The sequence below is a fragment of the Vespa crabro genome, chromosome 1 (genome assembly GCF_910589235.1).
Source record: "Vespa crabro chromosome 1, iyVesCrab1.2, whole genome shotgun sequence".
NCBI classification, from domain to species: domain Eukaryota; kingdom Metazoa; phylum Arthropoda; class Insecta; order Hymenoptera; family Vespidae; genus Vespa; species Vespa crabro.
Window position 1 is genome coordinate 22,219,745 of NC_060955.1, and position 22,304 is coordinate 22,242,048.

The 22,304-nt window shown below is 26.9% G+C and overlaps 5 protein-coding genes and 1 long non-coding RNA gene across 9 annotated transcripts; all 6 read left to right on the top strand.

Annotated features, from left to right (window-relative positions):
* The first annotated feature begins 202 nt into the window (after window positions 1-202).
* LOC124423920 lies at window positions 203-1,024 on the top strand. The gene is made up of 3 exons (XR_006942196.1): window positions 203-417; window positions 685-771; window positions 866-1,024. It is a non-coding gene; the product is annotated as an uncharacterized LOC124423920 (long non-coding RNA).
* Window positions 1,025-1,453: 429 nt separating this feature from the next.
* Window positions 1,454-5,752, top strand: LOC124428078 (serendipity locus protein alpha-like). Of its 2 annotated transcripts, none has more exons than XM_046971698.1 (12): window positions 1,454-1,597; window positions 1,752-1,967; window positions 2,031-2,216; window positions 2,303-2,476; window positions 2,645-2,769; window positions 2,850-3,352; window positions 3,579-3,781; window positions 3,852-4,053; window positions 4,126-4,332; window positions 4,406-4,489; window positions 4,561-4,851; window positions 4,940-5,752. In XM_046971698.1, exons 2-12 carry the CDS (start codon window positions 1,899-1,901, stop codon window positions 5,263-5,265), a joined length of 2,370 nt encoding a protein of 789 aa, XP_046827654.1. In that variant the 5' UTR covers window positions 1,454-1,597; window positions 1,752-1,898; the 3' UTR covers window positions 5,266-5,752. The 2 variants fall into 2 exon arrangements, with proteins under 2 accessions (XP_046827654.1, XP_046827646.1); XM_046971690.1 differs by having other exon boundaries at window positions 1,463-1,632.
* Window positions 5,753-6,044: 292 nt separating this feature from the next.
* Window positions 6,045-8,000, top strand: LOC124425204 (charged multivesicular body protein 7). Its single transcript, XM_046965229.1, has 4 exons — window positions 6,045-6,522; window positions 6,612-7,386; window positions 7,475-7,673; window positions 7,768-8,000. Exons 1-4 carry the CDS (start codon window positions 6,236-6,238, stop codon window positions 7,848-7,850), a joined length of 1,344 nt encoding a protein of 447 aa, XP_046821185.1. The 5' UTR covers window positions 6,045-6,235; the 3' UTR covers window positions 7,851-8,000.
* Window positions 8,001-8,184: 184 nt separating this feature from the next.
* On the top strand, window positions 8,185-9,267 carry LOC124425216 (MIP18 family protein galla-1). The gene is made up of 3 exons (XM_046965267.1): window positions 8,185-8,338; window positions 8,582-8,845; window positions 8,976-9,267. The coding sequence occupies exons 1-3, from the start codon at window positions 8,185-8,187 to the stop codon at window positions 9,071-9,073; spliced, it is 516 nt and encodes a 171-aa protein (XP_046821223.1). The 3' UTR covers window positions 9,074-9,267.
* A 137-nt stretch (window positions 9,268-9,404) lies between these two features.
* LOC124425207 (tRNA pseudouridine synthase A) lies at window positions 9,405-12,135 on the top strand. Of its 2 annotated transcripts, none has more exons than XM_046965252.1 (6): window positions 9,405-9,580; window positions 9,939-10,313; window positions 10,411-10,747; window positions 10,823-11,078; window positions 11,166-11,311; window positions 11,416-12,135. In XM_046965252.1, exons 2-6 carry the CDS (start codon window positions 9,959-9,961, stop codon window positions 11,480-11,482), a joined length of 1,161 nt encoding a protein of 386 aa, XP_046821208.1. In that variant the 5' UTR covers window positions 9,405-9,580; window positions 9,939-9,958; the 3' UTR covers window positions 11,483-12,135. The 2 variants fall into 2 exon arrangements, with proteins under 2 accessions (XP_046821208.1, XP_046821200.1); XM_046965244.1 differs by lacking the exon at window positions 9,405-9,580 and adding an exon at window positions 9,587-9,876.
* Window positions 12,120-16,510, top strand: LOC124425195 (modular serine protease-like). 2 transcript variants are annotated; one of them, XM_046965215.1, is made up of 8 exons: window positions 12,120-12,176; window positions 13,241-13,283; window positions 13,358-13,750; window positions 13,880-14,310; window positions 14,429-14,650; window positions 15,429-15,727; window positions 15,829-16,144; window positions 16,220-16,510. In XM_046965215.1, exons 1-8 carry the CDS (start codon window positions 12,134-12,136, stop codon window positions 16,474-16,476), a joined length of 2,004 nt encoding a protein of 667 aa, XP_046821171.1. In that variant the 5' UTR covers window positions 12,120-12,133; the 3' UTR covers window positions 16,477-16,510. The 2 variants fall into 2 exon arrangements, with proteins under 2 accessions (XP_046821171.1, XP_046821163.1); XM_046965207.1 differs by lacking the exon at window positions 12,120-12,176 and adding an exon at window positions 12,695-12,931.
* Window positions 16,511-22,304: the final 5,794 nt, after the last annotated feature.

A 22,304-nucleotide genomic window follows, 5' to 3' on the forward strand; every position in this document is an offset into this window, starting at 1 on the left:
TATATATATATATATATATATATATATATATATATAAGAATATTAATTAAAAAGTTTGAATAATGTATCTTACATAATAATAATTTAAAAAAAAACAATTCTAAATCGCCTGCTCTAACCATTTTGAATGTATCACCGTATAACATTTGTTAATTTAAGTTGGTAACAGTGCTATCTATGAAATTGTGCTTTTTATATTTTGTGTTCTTAATGTGGTATTCTGTACGATTGTTCACAATCTAAAGGGTTACTTTTGAGAAACTTATTAGAATATACTTTTATCAAGTTAAATAGACAATTTTTGATATTTAAGTCAAAATGTGGTATGAAGTATTACCGACAATGACAATAATATTAGCTGGTTTAGGATTACCTCATGTTGCTACACATTATTTATGTACATATTTGTATGGCACTGTGAGTAAAATTTATCTTAATAAATATTTTGAATAATACTATTAGATTATTTAATATTAATGACATACCAATATTGTAATTCTAATTATCACTTTTATATCTTGATAAATAAAAAGTTACGATAGGAGTTCTATTTATTTTATAAATAATATTACAATAATTTCATAAATATTATAGGTATAAAATATAATTATATAATACTAATAATAATAATATATATATATATGTCACATTTATCATAAACTTCAATTTATTTAATTTTTCTAGCCAGTACGTAGATTGTTATCGGAAGAATGGGATTTAATTATGTTTATGAGAGATAAACGTTTGTGTAATCACCCAATGACTGCAGGGGTAAAAACTTGTGAAAACATTGTTTATATTTGTAGAAAAAGGCATAGATTTTTAAAGATACTTATATATGTATATTACTTTTATTCTATTTTAGCAAATGGGACTGGAGAATATACCTGATGATTGAGAAGTACAAATATCTATGTATGATTTATTTATCGATCAATTCGAGAAATAGTATCTTAGATCTACTATGTAAATATAAATGTTTAATATAAAAGATATATAAAATAAAAGTATATACAAAAATGTATTATGTTGTTAACCTTATTTAGCATGGTATCCAATGGTATTTGGCTTTAATCCAATATTCGTAAAAATATATTTATGCGATGATACTCGGTAAAATAAAAATAATATTTTGAATTAACTTTGTTCCTTTACAAATAATTGTTTTTTTCATCTAATCAATAATATAAACATGTAATATATGTGTATTATTATTTCATTATTATATAATTTTCTATAGATGCACCTTTAATTTGATTATTAACTTTAATTTTTTATCGCTAGGTGGAGTTAAAATATATTATTTCAAAGAAATAATATATACATATGTTTGAGTTTTAAATAAAATTTACATTAGATATAGATTTTTAACGAATTAATTGATTAATAAATTATAAAATTATAATATCTTGTTTATATACATATATGTAGAGTTATTAAGATCGTTTTTGAATATATATTTTTGTATTAGTGTAGTTGTACAATCAGTAGCTTACTTCACCTTGTTTACAATCGACGGTTTCAACGTTTGAATGAAATAAAATATTGTGTAATAAATTGACAAAAATAACAATAAATATGTCTTTAAAAACCAAACGTATGCAAAAAATTTTGGATCCTATTGAAATACAAGTAAAAAAGATGACGATTTCATTTTTAATTATTAAAATATTTACTTTAGTATACATTCAAACAATACCTATAAAATATTATTAAATATTAAAACTATATTTTTTATAATGTACTTTCAGATAAATAATTTGAAGCATTCGATAGGGAATAGCAAAGCTGGAACATCCGATGTTTTAAATATAAAATCAGTTTTTTGTGATCAGTTACGTATTTTAGCTGAAAAATTTGAAAACTTATCCAAAGATGATATCACTGATTATCAAGAAATGAAAACAAAAATTGCTGATACGGTTGAGGAATTTTGTTTGTCAAATGAATTTGTCGCTAATGAATTGGTATGTTTATTTTATGATGTGTAATATAAAGTTTATGTTAATACCAAAGCAATAATTTTTTAGGTAGAAAACATTAATAGTCATACTAGCAAAGATGCAATAGGAACATTATTGGAAAAGTTTACAATGGCTTTAAAAGCTCTCGAAAACCTTGAGTGTTTACCACTGAAACAAAGACTTCAAGATTATTTTGATTATGTTAAAGAAATGGGTACTGTTAATGAAATTGAAGATTTTCAAAACATAAAGGTTTAATTATTTCTGATAATATTTATGTGTCATAAGCAATAGAAAAATAATATATATATTTTTATTTTTTTTTTTGTTCTTTATAGGAATTAGGTACTTCTATATTAGAAATACTTGGACCATTACAAAAATACAGGAAAAATTTAATTTCAAATTTGCTATCAGAAAGAATAGCATTATACACCTTTCAGATACATACAACGTTTAGTATGTTAGTACAGCTGATTCAGGAGCAACATCAATTAAATGCATCAATTTACGTAAATCTATTAGCTAATATTTGTGTTTTTTCAAGTTCAGTTAAAAAATTTGCAACAGATATATTTTTGATATTGATTGATTTTAATTTCATTGTTATCAAACAATATATTTGTTGTAGCAAAAGTAATACAAAATAAAAATATTAAATAATTTAATAATTGTTGCAGAATTGCAAGAAATATATATGCGAAAGAATGTGTCTTTGTTTCAAATTAATACTCGAAGTTTTGGATGCACCAAATCCATCTTCAGAAGACGAAACTATAGAAAAAGAAAATCATTTTGTTTATAGGTATCGTATGAAAAATTAACTTCTACAAGATTATAGTCACTTTCATTTCAATTAGTTTCAAATATTTTATTATTCTTTAGAATGGATTTGGTACTTGATATTATAGCTGAAATGTCAACAAAAACTCAAGAACAACAAGTCCTAGAATGTACAGAATTGTGGTGGGGTATAGAGGATATATTTTCACATGCAATGTCAATTGCACAATTGTGTCAACCCCAAAATTTTGAAGCAATATCAGCAGCTTGTCAATCGATAATGGGAGAATACGAAAATTTAAAATCACAACTCTGTTCTGAAACTCCAGATCCTAGCGTTAACAATCTCTTTATGAATACTTTGAACGACGCATTATATCGCTTAGAACGCAAAGTCAATATTTCAGTGTTAATGCTTGTTATGGAAGTATTTAGTGATTCTTTCAATGCTTTGAGAAAACTTGTTATGACATGTGGAAGTTCATTGACTGCAAAGAAAAGATCTAAAAGCGATTTACATAGTGCTATAGAAGATTTTGATCAGCTTACGGATAAAGCCATGCAAATTGGAATATTTGCCAATGCATGTTGCAGAGATGTAGAGCGTTCGTAAAACTCATAGAAAATGTATTATGCAATGTGACAGAAATAAGGATTCATACCAAATTAATATTAGATGTAACTTCTATTTGCTTATTTGTTCATATAATATATATTGCTATGTGTGTTGTTCTATTTTTGTCACACTACACAGTTATAATTTTATTATTAAAATTATGTTTATAAAAAGTATATATAAACATATCCATTGATAAAATTAATTCGTTTTAGGTGTCAATAAAATTCGAAATTGTTTGGCTGGTCTTGAATCATTAGAAAATGAATTAATTGCCGCTATCACTGCGTTCTATCTTCATCCAGACAATAAAGAATTGCGTGCGAGTGTAAAACTTTTAACTTCTCAATGGCAATTAGAGATGAATAAATTGCATAATACTGTAAATTTAATTATTGATTCTGCTGCTTATTGTCAGGTAATTTTGATAAATATGTATCTATATTTTATAAATAACTTAGAATAAATCAGTATGACTTACTATGTAGGTAGTTTTAGACGATCTTCAAGAGCGTATACGTATTATGTCTGATTGTTTCGACAATAGAGAAGCTGTAACTCAACAACAAGTGCAAGGCATTGTTTTACGAGCAGTTTCATTGTCTAGTCAATTAACTATAACTGTAAATGACATTGGAAGTGATAATATTGATAGACAAACGATCATGATGATTAGAGAACTAAAAGCAGGTAATATATATTAGTAATGAACATTTATGATATAATTTGTAAATCATAATAATAATATTATGTATTTTTTAGCTATATTCGAAACCGATGCAAGTGCAAAGAAGCTTCTTGTAGAAAATGCAACCGAACCGCAACAACTGCGAGTTATTAAAAGATGTGAACTGATATTGAATGTAATAAAACGATTGCAGCCTGCTTTAGTCACTGTTATGAATAATTCAATATTAATAAGTACTAATTATGGCAAAGCAAGCATGGGACAAGGAGATATGCTTCATGGTAATAATGTAAAAATTAAAGTTTTCGGTACTGTCGAATGTTTTAATTTTATATTTAATTTATTTAATTCTAGATTCCAGTCTAAATTATCCTTCTACAGTATACGGCTTACCACAAGATGAAAAAACCTTAACTTATATCAGGACACCATACACAGGTTTTTATCAAAAACACTATCTATTATTATTACTAAATTATCATATTTTAAAAATCTATTTAATATTATAGTGCAAAATTATAAACCACCGTTATCAATACAACCAGCTAATAGTGTACCTAGGACTCAAGCAGATTTATCTTCTTTAATTCCATACATAAAAGCTGGACGTATCATACGTATGGAACAAACTATAATGTATAAAACACCACAAAAAATTATAAAAGATACCGAAGAGCATCACATGCAAAAAAAAGTAAAATCTAGAAATTTGTTTAACATTAGGCAACATTTATTTAGTAGAGAAAGTTTCACGCCACAAAGTGAAATTAATTTTTCCTCTGAAACAATAGATTTAACAGGTAACGCATTAAATAAATAAAGAAAACTTTCAACGAGATTATATTTTTGTAAAAAAAAAAAATGTATATATATATATATATCTTTCAGACATATTAGAAAAAGTAACAAAATTATCTGAAACATTAACTTCATCGTTATCGATTTCATGTAACACAAAATTGCAATATATTAATTTGCCAGACGAAGGGAAAATTAGAAACTTATCGGATGAGTTGTGCAATATTAGAGTTTCAACAATTAAATCTTTCAAAGATTTAAACAAAACTGCTGTGAAAGAAAAATTAGAAGAATCATCAATAATTGGTGGTGGCGATGCCCCGTCAATCGAAACAGAAAAATATGAAGATGTACAACGATTAGACAAAAAAATGGAGATTTTACAAAAACAAGTACTAAAAGATTCAAGAGAATAACATTAAATAATTAAAATGACAAATGGTGCAACTATATGATAAATCCGTCCAGAGAGGAAATGAGTAAAGAAATAAGCATATGCAAAGTGCTCAAGATTCAACGCAACGAGGCTGAATAAAAAGATATAATTATTTTCATATGAAAACTGTTATAATGAATAGGTATACTTGACAACTTTATTAACTAATGCAGTATTCAAATGAATTTTGTTGTTATGTCAATTAAATATCGTTCAACTTATAAAGATTGTTAATGGTGATTGAATTAATGTTATAGATAGTCAGGTCTTTAATAAAAAATTTATATACTTACGTATAATACTTAATGGATCATAAGTTAAATTTTTGATTCGTTATTACTTTCTCGAAAGCTTTTAGAATTTATAATTAATTATAGAGGAAAATGGGGATATTTTTACATTTTATTTCATTTATTTTAATTTTACGATGTATCGATGATACACGATGTACGTATATAAATTTGTGTGTTGTGTGTGTGTGTGTTTAAGTATGTATATATATATATAAACATATATATATATACATATATGTATATATATAAAAATGATTATTGTATATTTTGGAATAAATGCGATAATATACACACACATATATATATAGATAAGGTGAACATTTAATAACCTTCTAACCTTTCAATTGTTTACGTAGTAAGCGTCAAAGATGGCGAGTTAATTGAACCTTTTCTTTCTTGTTACGTTTCTCTCGTATATTTTTGTAAATATATTAAATATAATACCGATGTAATTATAATAGGGATAGAATAAAAATCATAATTAAGATAATATTAAGATAGATCAAAATTATTTATTACAATTTTATCACAATTTTACAAATTACAAACTTAATATGATTTTATAACCTATATAACATGATATAAATATTACTGAAACGTCGTTTTTAGAATTAGTGTATAACAATAATAATAAAAATAAGAAGAAACAAAGGAACAATGCTGCAAAACAGTGAATTAAATGCGAATTCACCATTACCTTCTGAAAAAATGCCGGATTGTTGGAATCAGGATAATAGAATGAATGCACTGTTTTCCCCATTTCGAAGCAAATCTGCTAATCAACAAGACTGGATTTCAAAATACAAATTTTGGAATAATCTTATATATGTATGGTTAAAGCATACAGTGCAATGTAGTTTTTCTATTTTTGATTTGAATGAAATTTTTAAACGTAAAGGATGCAGCCCTCTGTGCCTGACAACAGTTACCCAAGAAATGCTAAGGTAAATATAATTGTATATTTAATAATTTAGAATAATTACAAAGAATCTTAAAGAGATGTTGTTACATATATCTTATATTTGTTTATCAGGAATAGAGAAATAGTATTGGAAGAAGAATTCTTAAAAGAACCAAGTGATTCCTGGACTACATGGTCTTTGGATGTATTTATTAAAAAACCGCTTACATGGTCTTTTTACAAAATGAAGGATTACGTAATAGGACAAAATATAGATATAAACACCAGATACGTACATTTAAAAGCAGTAAAAGAAATAGCCGAACAAATACTTTCTACTATAGTCAATGAAAATGATAATATTCTTATTTCTATAACTGAAATACTTGAAAAATGTAAAAAAGAAGAAAGGGATTCTGATATCAATGAAAATACTTTGAAGCTAGCGTTGATTTGGCTTAAACATCATAGAAAAGCAGTTTTGAAAAAAAGCTCTATCAACAATGAATTATTAGTTAAACTTTCTACACAAACTATATACGAAATTTCAGAAATAGATGAGACATTATACAAGCTATTGAATCAAGAAAGTAAATTTGAAAGAGAAATTGAATTATTGGAGAAGGAAAAAATTATTATTATGGATAAAGCTAAAACGTGTCTGGCAAAAGAATTAAGACAGGTAGCAAAAACTCATCTAAGAAAAAAGAATGAAATAGAAAAAACAATAGAAAAGCGTGCGCAAATACTTGGAAATTTGCGTGCTCTTATATTAAGTATTCAAGATACACATTCGAACAGTGGTGCTGTCGATGCTTTTAAACTTGGTTCTAATGTATTGTCCCAATTCGAAGAAAAGGGATTAACAGAGTATAAAGTCAGAGATGTTATGGATGATGTAAATGAGGTATCTCAAATTTAGAAATTCATTAATTATTTCATAGAAATAAAATTTCAATGCTTCAATTTTAAATTTGATTTGTAAAATGTTTCAGGCCTTAGAAAATTATAAAGATGTACAATCTACATTATCAGAAATATTACCGAGTGCTGATTTTGAATCAGATTCAGATTTAGAAAAAGAACTTTCAGAATTAATGAATAATGATGATGTGCATGAGTCAACATCTAATATAGATAATAAAGAAGAATTAGATGATATCGAACAACGATTAAGGAACTTAGGTGTAGCTGGTATGAATTCAAATAATATTTTTATTAGATTCAAGTTATATACAGATTTTATATGTATATATATATATATATATATATATTATTTATTATGTAGGTTTATCTTCACCTCAGAAATCTTTAAAAACATCTACCCCTATACAAAAGAAAAAAGTATTGGTACAAGCTGAAAGTATGTGAAATAATATTTAATGTGTTATCTTATTTTTCAAAGGAGTGTTCATTTTATATTTTTAATGTGATTTTAAACGTGATTTTGTTTAATGACTATTGTTATAGTATTAAGCTTTGAAATATAATAAAAAAAAAAAAAAAAAAAAAATTAAAATATAATGGGATATACAAATATTTAAAAAAAAATTCGTAAAAATATATTTCATCCTCTGTACATAAGATGGTGCTGTAAACATTCGCTTCGATCGGTAACTAATTTAGAACATAACCTTTATACCAATTATTTATAACCACTGATTATTTACAGTATGCTGTTATACAACATTGATTGTGAATAAATATGTTATCATTTTTTCGAAAGTTATCAATTGGTTGGAAGATTAGAGATGGTATGCTTCCAGAAACAATCATGGGAACGACAGACGTCGTAAACTTAAAGGATCAAAATGCTTTTGCACTGAAGACAGACTTAGAATTGAAAGAATCCGTTTATGGTAAATTTTAATTATATTTTATAATTGTGACAATTATATCGATTATAACCAAAATCATTTAATTATGATGCAATGTAGAAAAACAATTTATGATGTTATTATTAATTATAAACATTTATTTTACATTTTGAATTTATAATTTTGTCATATCATTGTATCTCTCATTATATAGAAATAAATATTTAATAAATTGATGCAATACAATTGTATAATTTTTAATGTATTTATCTTTTTTATTCTTAGATTTGTTGAGAACCATTAAGGACCCGGAGAAACCACAAACTTTAGAACAGCTCGATGTAATATATGAAGATTGTGTTAACATTTGTCAAAGTACTCCTAGTGGTATTTCTGTAATACGGGTTGAATTTAATCCAACAGTGCCACATTGTTCATTAGCAACACTTATAGGATTATGTATAAGAGTAAAACTTGAACGGCATCTAGTAGCAATATTTAAATTGGATATTTTTATCAAAGAGGGTACACATTCTACAGAACAAGAAAGTACGTACATCAAATTTTGTATATTACAACATCTTAGAACTTTTAAGATTAGAACCTCCAACGTTTAATTGTAGAAAATGAATTTTAATTTAAGATGTTATATTATTTAATATTTTTAATTTGATTGCAGTTAATAAACAAATAAATGATAAAGAACGAATAGCAGCCGCTATGGAAAATCCAAATTTAAGGGATTTGGTAGAAAAATGTATTCAAGAAGAAGATTAATAAACGTAGAAAATCATTTTTTTTTATCCTAACATATATTAATTTAATATTGATTGTATATATCATATTTATAGATTCGTGGAAGTTTATGGAATCATAATTATAAATAATTATACTATATATAATTATACTTTGATAAATCCTTTCATGTATTTTATATAAATTATATTTATTAAAGTCAAAGTATAATATAATCGATCTGTTTTGTATTAAATGTTAAGTGTTTACTAAATTACATGATATTAATACAATAATATTATTATTTGTTTAAGTGATACTTAAGGGTAAATTATTTTTCCATTAAAAACGAATCTCTATATTTAATGTTCAAGTGAGATAAAATCCGATCAATCGATATTTGCGATTGCTCGATAGAATCGATAGAAGACGAACATTTAAAATTCTAATACAATTTAATTTTTATTATTTTCAATTAATTCGCTGTATTTGAATTTTCAAGGAATTTTTGAGAAAGGTAAAAAAAAGAAGTGCCCTTTTTTTCTTATGGTAAATATAAATTTTTCAATTTCCTTAGTTTCACATCTACGTTATATTTTATCTATGGATCATCAATTGATACCAATGAATGTAACCAAGAAAGTTGAGAATCATAACCTAACAATGTATTTTAATTCGTATTTGAAAAGATATGTCTGCTAAATATTCATTGTAAATATTAAAATAAAGTACTTATATTTCATATTTGTAATTTTTGATAAAAATTTAATTGCAAATGTTGTATTGCATAAAGAATTGTGCAACTTGTAGTTACAACGCGTTGCGACAAATAACCCGTGTATTAGGTAAATAATTCGATATGTCAACGTGTTATAGAATTATTTTATTCATTAAAAATTTTGTTTAGGTGTCTATAATTATAGGAATATGTCGATTCAAGTTGAAACTGTTAACCCTGAACCAAATTTAAATAATCCAAGTAACAAAAGATTAAGAGTAGACGAAGATGAAGACAATGCTGTAAAGATTCAAAAAGTAAATGTTGTAAAGATTAAAAGAAGGGCTTACGCATTGATGATGGGTTATCTTGGTAGAGATTATTATGGAATGCAAATAAATCCTGGAATGAAAACTATCGAGGATGATTTATTAAATGCATTGCTAAAGAATAACTTGGTAACTACCGAAAATATTGAAAATTTAAGATCCTTTAATTTTCAAAGAGCTGCAAGAACAGACAAAGGAGTATCGGCCGCTAGACAAGTCGTTTCTCTGAAGCTACGTAAGATATATATTTTTATTAATTATCGATATATCATAAAGAAAATTTTTCATGATTGTACCTTCAAAGTTTAAATGAATAATATTGTCCATTTTAGCTGAAACTGTATCTAAAGATAGTATAAATGATTGCTTACCAAATGAAATTAAAGTATTTGGTATCAAACGCGTTACAAAAGGTTTCAATAGTAAAATTAACTGCAGTGGTAGAACATATAGATATATTATTCCTGCATTTGCATTTGTTGAAGAGGATAAGGCTTCATTACCATCTCGAGAAGAATGCGATGTAGAAAAACGAATGAAAGAGTTATCGGTGATCGAAGGAAAACCATATATTGACTTTCGATTAAAACCAGAAACTTTGGAAAAAATAAATTCATTTATGAAACTTTTTCAAGGAACTCATAATTTTCATAATTTTACATCAAAGGTGTAAGTTATTTATGTTAAATAATTACACGTGTATTATTTTATAAAAATTTTGTTTAATGTTTTATTTGTTCGCAGAAAGCCATTAGATCCACGGGCAAAACGTTATATAATTAAATTTCAATGTGTAGATACATTTGTCTCAGAAAATATAGAATTTGTAGTAATAGAAATTAAAGGTCAAAGTTTCATGTTGCATCAAATCAGAAAAATGATTTCTATGGTTATCGCATTTTTAAGAAACATGGCGACAGAAGATTCTTTGAAACAGGCATTTAAAGATGAAAAGATGGATATACCATTAGCTCCCAGTTTAGGTTTATCTTTAAATTATGTAAGGAAATTAATTTCTGAATTTTATTCCATAAGTAATGGACGATACAAAACCATGCGAAATTTTGTTTTTTTTTTTTTTTTTCAGGTACATTATGATTATTATAATACCAGGTATGGTTCAGATGGCATACATGAACCTTTAGATTGGAAAGAATGTGAGGAAGAAGTAGAAAAATTTCAATCGGAATACATAGTGAAACACATTGTAAATACAGAAATAACAGAGAAGACGTATCCTTTTAAAGTAATTTATTTAAATATTTGAAATACAAAAAAAAAAAATGGAATAATATTTTTTTTCTAATATCGCTACCTTAACTATAATAACATCATAGAACGTTGAACTGGCTTGCCAGTCTTCCCTTGCATTCATTTTCAGTCAGAGAAGAATCAATTGCATAATAATATCTATAATTCTCTTTTCATTATATAGATATATTTTTTATGCGTCATCAACTAATTATAAATATTAATTACATTTATGATTATGTATAATCACAATAACAATCTGTAAAAAAAACAGGAAAAAAAGAAAGAAAGGAAAAAAAAGAAAAGAAAAAAAAAAAAAAAGAAAGGGAAAAGAATGGATGTTCCAACAAAAATTATTTTCAAACGAATTCTCACCTATATTCCAAATTGATGTTGTGGTGATACGTTCAAAAAAAGAAAAGAAAAAAAATACGATATTTACCAGATGAAATTGAAATTATAACTTAAGTAACATATATTTAACCAATCTTATCAAATTGATTTTAAATGATTTTCTTAGAATCTCCATTATAACGTAGAACTTCATTATTTCTACGTTTATTTCCTTCTTTTATGTATGGTACACGATATGATGGTATGCGTTCATCGATATACGTATATCACACAACACAAGCTCATATACTCAACGGGTAATTCCGGGTCGATACACGATCAGTGGTGGATCCTAGTTGATGACAGCAACAGCACGAAACGGAACTCTCACTTTTTTCTCTCTCTTTCTCTCTCTCTCTCTCTTTTAGTATTATTGCCATTTGAAGTTACGTTTTTTTTTTTTTGGTTATTATGAAAATCGATAGAAGGTATTTCTTTCTAAATATATTTTTCGGTAAGTAATACATATATTTTGTATTTGATTTATATTTCGATAGGCAGATTTTTTTTTTAATTACGTCTTACTCTTTTTATATAAATTTTCCTTATAATTTTATATGTATATGAATTAATATTTATACGTGCTAGTGTATACATGTGTTAAATTGAATATATATATATATATGTTGTGTGTCTATATATATAGAATATATGTGTATATATATATATATGGACACACAACATAAAGATTGAAATGTCGATAATTCGAAAGAATTCTTGAAAAGTTTTATCATACTGGAAATCCCGATTGACATTTTTTATTGTGAAAGCATTCTGATCTTTAACATAATTTAATTTGTTTATTAAATTATCATATATATATATATATATATATATATATATATTTTTTTTTTTTTTTCAAACAATTTTGTATTACATGCAAATATTATTTTATAAATTAAATTCGATAAAAAAAATTTGATAAATTTTGTAGATATACGTACGTATAGAAAAAATATTTTGTTTGTTGTTATCCAAATGAAAAATATTTGTTATTATATATCGTTAATGCACAATTAATAATAAAACAATCGACATTAATTAATGCACGAATGTATTTACGATGCATCTTGATACCAGAGAATCAAAAACCAGTTTCGTTCATGACTGTGGAGAATGTCCTTGAACTCAGAGAGGAATCTTACATTTATCTACAAAAGATAGACATTCAAAATACGTTTAATCGAATACTGTATTGTAATCACTATCGTATGGCTTTTATTTTTTTGATAAATTCATATTTATCTAATTTTAACAAATTATTATAAAATATATTTTTATATTATATGTATATATATGTATATGCATATATGTACATACGTACATATATATATATATATATATATATATATATATATATATATATATAAAATATAGACAGAAATAATGTGTATGAACATCAATTTGATAATGATCTATTTAACAAATTATTTTTAAATTAAATTAATATTATATGTAATTTTTTATTACATATTTAAAAAATGATCAGATAGTTAAATGATTGCTTTAATTTCCTAGCCTTCTTAAATATTGTATCTACGCAACAAAGAGGGAAATGTGGGTGAGTAAAAAATATCTGGAAAATTATATATATATATATGTATAGAATATTATATTTTTTAATATCTTTTACAGAATTGGAAAATTTCAATGTCATGATGGAGAGTGTATAGCAAGCGAATTTTTGTGCGATGGAAAAGCAAATTGTAAAGATCAATCCGATGAAACGCAGTCTGAATGTTCTAAACCTCAATTAGTATGCTCGCCATATGCATTTAAATGTAATTATGGTGCCTGTATTGATGGCGATCTAACGTGTAATGGAATACGAAATTGCATTGACAACAGCGATGAAACATTGGAGTCATGTTCGAATAACTTGTATAATACTACAACCTCAATACAGTGTTCCGTAAATCAATTCCAATGTAATAATGGTGAATGCATTGATACAATAAAACTTTGTGATGGTAAAGTCGATTGTAGAGATAGCTCTGATGAAACATCTTCTGCATGTGAATCAATGATGTAAGAGAACATTAATTAAATTATTCAATTATAATATGTTTTTAATATATGCTCGTTATTACATTAATTAAATTATTCAATTATAATATGTTTTTAATATTATCATTTGCTGATATTGATATTTTGTAGCTGTGAATCGTATTCATTTCGTTGCAACTATGGTGCTTGCATAGATGGTGATTTAACGTGCAATGGTATAATAAATTGTGCGGATGGATCAGATGAGGATACAAAATTGTGTTCAAATACGACTACTACTACCACTACTACTACATCTATACCATTTATACCTCCTTCAAGGGGTACGACATCGACACTTTCCCCTTGGAATCCAGAACAATCAAATCATTGTTTGGTACCTCCGCAGCCAGCAAATGGTAAACGAAAATTACATAAGTCACAATGCCAAACAGAAGAAAATTGTGATGTGCAAGAAGGTGTACAATTATCCAAGGGGGCTTATTTGATTTATACCTGTAATTCTGGTTATAAAATAAGTGGTTCCTCTGATGTATTTTGTGGTCCAGAAGGAAAATGGTTAAATATTCCAATTTGTTCTGGTAAGATTTATATGTTAAGCATTATTATAGCAAAAAATATATGAATATTGCTATGTGTATGTATAATGCTTTCATCAGATTTTTCATTATTTTCTAAATGCATATTTCATTATTTTAGAAATACGTTGTAAATCATTGGCTTCAGCATCAACAAATGCTAAATGTACATATAATGGTCAGTGGACAATTTGTGAATCTCCCGTTTTGCCTGGAACAGTAGCAACATTGAATTGTCGCAACAGCTATCGTGAAGATACAATATTTTTATCAAGACAAAGAGATCAAGTTACATGTAACGAAAGAGGTCAATGGGAACCAGAACCATTACAATGTATTCCAGGTCCGCTAGTTATTAATGTTCATATTGGGGGTGGCAGCGTAACATTACAAACTAGTAATGAACAAAATCAATCCCTTTCTCCTGTAATAGAAATTTTGCCTGAAAGAGTTATAATACACGCAAATACTCGTAATTCGAATAATCCCGAAATTGATGTTAGAATACTTAACCCAAAGGAGGCTTCAAAAAAAGTAGATGAATCCAAATATGTATGGATGTAATCTTAAATACTGCCAATTATATGTTTAAAAAAATATTATGCTAGATACATCTTTAGAATTCAACACAATTTATATCGTGATATATTTTTTCAAATTTGATTGTCAAACGATTTGAGATAATTCACGTAAAAATATTGTAATTATTAACTTATAAGTACAACATTTTGAAAGCTTTAGCCAAATAATATTAGATTTTATTTATTTATGAAATATGAAATATAATATTTTTAATTTATTTAATTTGTGAAAAATCCGCTCACTAGTTAAATATCTATTAGATAGAATATCTATTAGAAATAATTAAAATACTATCATAAATAAATTAAAATACATAAACCCCCACTTAAAACCTATCATTTGATCCCATCAATTGTATGGTGCTTAAGGTAGCAACTGTGAATTATCTCTTACTATATTAAATTAATTACTATATTAAATAATATATTAAATATTATGTACTATGATATTGTTAAAGAATTATCATTTTTAATTATAAATTTTGTACATTTATTCGAATTATGTATATAATAATTTTAATTTCAATACATATTTTTTAGTATGCGGAGTTGTTACTCCAAACGCAAAACCTCTCATTGTACATGGCGATGCTGCTAATATTTCTCTATTTCCATGGCATGCTACTTTATATGAAACAAAAAGTCTAGATGGACCAAAGGAATTTATTTGTGGAGCGACAATTATAAAAGAGAATTTCCTTGTTACGGCAGCTCATTGTGTTTTTGATGAAACGAATAACAGAGTAAATGATCCAAAAAGATATTATATAGCAACTGGAAATATTTTTCGTGATTATGATTATGCGTCACACGATCCACGTTTCGTTAAAAAGGCTAAGGTATGGAAAGTTAAAAAATTAATTTTATATTGAAGTATAAAATGTTCAATGTCTTTAAATAATATTTTAATCGTAAAATTTATTTATGTATCATTTTTCAGGTGAAAAACATTTATGTCAATTGTAATTATTTGGGCTTAGAAGGAAATTATGCTTGGGACATAGCTCTCTTAGAGATTGACGTGCCATTTGTATTCTCAGCTTTGTTATTACCAGCATGTTTGGATCAATCTTTTATTGAATCTGGACAAGGGGTTGTTGCAGGATTCGGTAGAACTGCTTTAGGGTCATCAAGTTTTATTCTACAATCCGTAACACTTCCATATGTTCCTCTTAATCAATGCAAATCTGTAGGAAATACTGTACAATCTGAGAAATTTATAACAATTGACAAATTTTGTGCTGGTTATACAAATGGTTAGTAATAAAAATGAATACGTTAGATCAAATACATCTATAAATTATATTAAATGATCAATGTATACATTTTAGGAACATCTGTGTGTGATGGCGATAGTGGTGGAGGATTGGTATTTCAAACTGGAAATTTGTGGTTTTTAAGAGGTATTGTTAGTATCGGACTTGGTGAAACGCTATCGGGTGGTATTAGAAGTTGTAATAGTCACTCATATTCTCTTTATACACGTATCTCCAGTCACATAACCTGGATTCAAGATATTACTTTCAGATTAGAAACATCTAAATCAATTCCCTCATGTCGTAGTTCAAGTTCTTATACATTTACATAAATTAATAATAAAATAAAGTACTGATTTTATATAATCCATTAGTTGTTAATTCCTTCAATAAAGCAATAAATTGGATACATTAAAAAATTTTTTATTCTTTTTCTTACTCGCACATTCATATATAAAAAATGACAAGTTTTTAAAAGAATACTAATTGTAATTTTATGAATAAGTATTATTTATTTTTATTACAAGCGGATCATAAATTTTTCTCATTGAAAAATTTGAAATCCATTAGTAACATTAAATCGAATTAAATTAATGATACAGAAATACTCAATCATTAACGATCTAATTGATATCTTTTCTGAAAAGTATAATATATAGTTTATTTCCAAATAATATATAATATTTGCAATCAAATGGTGAAAGTATAATAAACAGGTTCTTCAGGAAATATAATAAACTAATGTTTAAGTATTTATACGTTTGTTTAAAAATACTACAGCTTGAAACTTGAGTTAAATATAAAATAAATTAAATTAATGTTTAAATGGAGATAAAATTTGAATGGGAGGTTGTTACCAGTTTATGTAATGTCAAATGAACATTTCACTGACATTGACCATAAACAAACTAGTCTTCTTTTGCACTCCGACCTGTGCACATCGTTTCTCTCTTCCTAAACGCGAAAACTTAAAAATTAATACTTCCGATAGTTTTTCAATTATTTAAACAATCTCTATTGTACACAAAGTACAATAAACTAATATTTAAACAATAGTACGTTCGTTTAAACATTGCAAAGTAGAAAACGGCCGAGAAATTTAAAATAACTTTAATAAAAGATTCCGATACTTAAAAATTTGATCTCGCGGTTGTTGGCCTTGTGCAATATAAACATAAACGGTCCTTCGATTAACTTTGACGATTTGCGAGTTAGTTTTCTTTTGCACTCCGACCAGTTAACATCAATACTCTTTATTTTCCAATCGGGAAAACTTATAAATCAATAATTTCGGTAATTTTACAATTAATTAAACAATTTTTAAGGTACACATAGTACAATATAATAATATTTAAACAATAGTTCATTCGTTTAAACATTAAAAAGACGAGAACGCGTGAGAAACTAAAAATAATTTTAAAATCATATTCCAATACTTTAAAATCTTAATCTCGAGGTAGTTGGCCTTGTGCAATATAAACATAAACACTCCTTCGATTAACTTTGACAATTACCGAGTTAGTTTACTTTTGCACTCCGACCAGTTAACATCAATACTCTCTATTTCTAATCGGGAAAACTTATAAATCAATAATTTCGATAATTTTTCAATTATTTAAACAATCTCTAATGTACACGGAGTATAATAAACTAATATTTAAACAATAGTATATTCTCTTAAACATTTCAATGATCGTAACTCGCGAGAAAATTGTAATAATTAAAATTTTGTTTGTTTATTTAAATTTTGAACTGTGAAGTCAACAAAATTAAATCTCTGATCTATTTGGACTGTTAGTGGATCAGTTTTCTTTGGGATTCCGACGAGTAATCATCGAAGCTCTCTCAAGATATCTTTCCTGCATAATTATAAGGAAGAATTCTGCATAATTAAAGTAAGTATATTTCTATATCATATATTTCTTGAATAATTTATACAGTTTCTTATTATAACAGTGTTCCTAATTATTTTATTTGTATTTTTCTTTTTCAGAACTTCGTTGTAATCGCGCGCATAGCGATGAAGTAATCAAATGTTTTTATTGCCAAAATAAAAATATCATCAAATAGAAGCAGTGTTTGTTCGTTCGCGATTCGCGATTTAAATAACAAATGTTTTTGCTTTTAAATAACGACTGCGTGCAATGCAGTTTTTAGAGTCAGTGTTTGTTCGCGAAGTGTTTTGCTCGTTTAACAGTCACACAGACTGTATTTATAAAGGTTATTGAGTTTCGCGATGTAAATTCAGTGACCGTTCGTTAAAAAATAACTACCGCGTAATAGAGTCAGTGCATTATTGAAGAGGAATACAACCAAGTTCGATGTTGACTCTTTTTCAACCAGTTACGAATCATCCACCCTCAATTTTGATCTAAATCCCGAACGAGTGTTTTGGAGCCATCGCAGAACTTCTTAAGTAGTGAGTGAATTTTTAAGTCCCTCCGATCACTCAATCATGTCGAGGACGAAAGGTCCGAATCGGCACGAGTGATTGGTTGTAATTAATTAGTAGAAGAGCATTGAGTGACCACGAGTAAATTTCTTCGGACATTTATTCGTGAATGGTTTCTTATGTCTTGATTTATTTATTAGATCAGGATAGGGTCTTCTTGTTCAAATTTATTTCAAATTAATAATTATTTCAAATTTGGAATATTTTAATACATTTTTAAATATTTGTCTCACGCGAAAAATAATACATACTGACGAGTTTTAATAAAAAATGAGCAAGAAGACATTCGCGATGGATAGTCTCTGGATTATAAGCGAAATTGTGCATGACTTTCTTATAATAATTAAAATTCTCGCTTGTAAGAAGGAGCGTCCAAGAATTTGCAATTATATTTTTAAATAAATATTAATTAAATCAATTTGAATTAACAAAAGAAAAGTCTCGGTAGAGTTATTGCTTTTGAAAGAGAAAAGTTGAGTAGAGTATTCGTTAATAAACAAAGAGACTTATAGAGTCATATTCCGTAGATCTGGATTATAAATTAATGAATTTTTAGCTCAGGATTTTCAGCAATTAATATACTAATTTTAATTTCTTTTAAGCTTCAAAAAAGTACTTTTAATCTATGGCTCAAGAGGGCAACTATTAGGCTATTGAGTTATTTTCTAAGGTTCACTAGAAACTTTTGAGAATGGCTCTTAGTCGTATTTTAATTTTACCATGTTGTCACTCAAAATGCTCTTATGGTGATGGGTGTAGATTTAAAAAACTCAGACGAAGTAACATTCCGTCTCTGGTCCCACACTGCCACACTTACGCGAATAGGATTATTTCATATTTTATGCATTTTTAATATTAAACTTAGGACATAAATTTTATACATTTTCTCTTTTCTAAAATTCAATTGAATTTATGATTCTAGTTTAATAAAATCAAATTTTACGTTAAAGTCGATTGATAAATTTTGCATATTTTTTCTTTTCTAAAGTTCAATTAAATTCATAATTTTATTTTAATAAAATCGAGTTCGATATTAAAATCATATATCTATGAAATGTACAAGTAATACAATATTTCTTTCAGAGAAAATAATATTTCTTTAGATCAGTATTCATCATATTTCATTTTTTTTGTTAATTAATCTTTTATTTTTGTTAAGTTTAATTAAATTAAATCCAGAATTTTATCGTTCGTATAATTAATTTATATATATATACATATTCTTTTCTTTTTCCTTATTTCTTTTCAGCTAGTTCCAGGTCGAGGGATCGCGAACACGGGAAGTAATAATTAATAAAGAAGATTCTTTTAACATTTAAACAATATACGATACACGTAAATTATAATTAATTAATGTTTAAACAATAGGATTTTCTTAGCAACGTTATAAAAATCATATACATGTAATATCATATATTATCGCAGTAATAAATTTAATAATATTTCTTTCAGAGAGAATAATATTTCTTTAGGTCAATGTTCTGCATATTCTACTTTCTTTTTGTTAATTAATCTTTTATTTTTGTTATATTTAATTAAATTAAATTCATAATTTCATCATTCGTATAATTAATATACATACGTACATATACTTTTTTCTTTCCTTATTTCTTTTCAGCAAGTTCCAGGTCGAGGGATCGCGAACACGGGAAGGAATAATTAATAAAGAAGATTATCTTAACATTTAAATATAGTACGATATACGTAAATTATAATTAATTAATATTTAAACAAGAGGATATTCTTAACAACGTTATAAAGATCATATACATGTACTACTATATACTATTGATTAATAGATATACTATCGATTTAAAATTGAAACGCACAGAAAATTCTCTTCACTGTCATTACTATTTATTCTAATTTACTCTCATTAATTATCCTTTATATATCTCGGGTGGGACCCATGGGAGGGGCCCATGGGTGAGGGCCTCTGTGCGGGTTGCTGTCTCAGCATCGTGTAGAATTGTTTCTCTTTTCTTCTCTTTTTGGGGCTCTTTTTTCGTTCTCCGGCTCTCTTTTCTATCTCATATTTTTATTTTTCAATTATGTTTTCAATTATGTTATCAATATGTTATTTCCTTTTAATTGTATTTTCTTTATATTTATTTATGTTGCTTCTTTTTATTTATATTTTTAATTATGTGTTCAATTATGTTTTTTATTATGTTTTTAATTATGTTTCTAATTATGTTTTAATTATGTTTCTAATTATGTTTTAATTATGTTTTTAATATATTCTTATTAATTATGATTTATAGATCTTAGGTAGGATCCATGGGATGGTGCTGAGGTGCTCTTTTTTTGTTTCTTTCTCTAGCTTTCTTATTTATTTATATATGTTTATTTTTTATTTTATTTATTTGTTATTATATTTATTTTCTATTTATAATCTATGTATATATTATGTTTTATTTTATATATTTTTTTGCTTTCTCTTATTTTCTCCTTAGCTTCTTTTTTTTCAGGATAGATCATCGAGGGATAGGTTCATCTGCGACCGGATGATACATCGCATGGCGGGATTCATCATCGATTTCTACGCGAGAATACGGGAAGGATAGGAAGAACATTGGCGCGCGTGTCGGCGGGCACAGGCGTGGGTGTTCTCGGGCGCGATTATATTTCGTTTGATAGTTCGTATCGAAAACGCGAATTATAGAGTAGAATCACCGTTTTTCTAACACTCGCGTGGGTGTTCGGGCGCGATTAAAGGTCCTACCGTGGACTTCGTTTGATTTTTTTTAAAATCTCGATGGGGGTACTTCGCGAATTTCGGCTTAACAGTAGAATCTACGTAATTATAACACACACGTGAGTGTCGCGACGCGATTAGTATTTCTAAGGAGTGCGCTTTGTTTGTTCGAAATTCGGAAAGCACGAATTCAGATGTGCTTAATAATCCGTTATGTCTGAAGTGGACGGTGCAAATGGTGGAGCTATCTGTAAGAGGTGTGTAGTAGCTAAGCTACGCATACCCTGTTAGTTAAGAAGCCAGTGCAATGAAGCGGAAAGGTATCGCGGATCGGTATCGCGGAACGTGGATTTTAGAGTAGAGTCACCGTTAGCCCGTGGGTCTCCACATGCAGCAACCTCCACGTGGTGAGATCTGGGTCGGTATATTTGCGATGTACTGATATCTTATGATAAATCATGTAACGCAAGTACTACCGGGCGAATGGCTGCATATTTCAATTGTATTTTCAAAGTCCTTTCAATCTAATTCTTATTAAAGTATGAACATTTTATATTGCTAATAATACTTCAAAAATTAAATATTGTAATAGTATATAATATAATAATATAATTATAAGAATAATGATAAGAAGTAGACAAAAAAATATGTATATATTCTTATATTATATAAAATAATATTTGATATGTAAATATTCAATATTCAATTTTCGTACTAATTAAATTTATTCTCCTTCATACATTTATATAATAAAATAAGTGCGTACGGGCAGTACGTCGTATCTGTCACGTATTGCTGCGATAATCATGCCACCATTAAAAAAAAATACTAATATGATTGAATGATAAGCATGAGTTTTGTGACGACCTCGTTGCGACTGTTACGCTTCCTCTGGCAAGACACATAACTAATACACCTCGGCGCCACCAATCACACACCAACCAAATAAAGTGAGAAACAATAAAGACGCCAGGAATCAAAAAAAGAAATCATTCATTCTTTCTTTAATA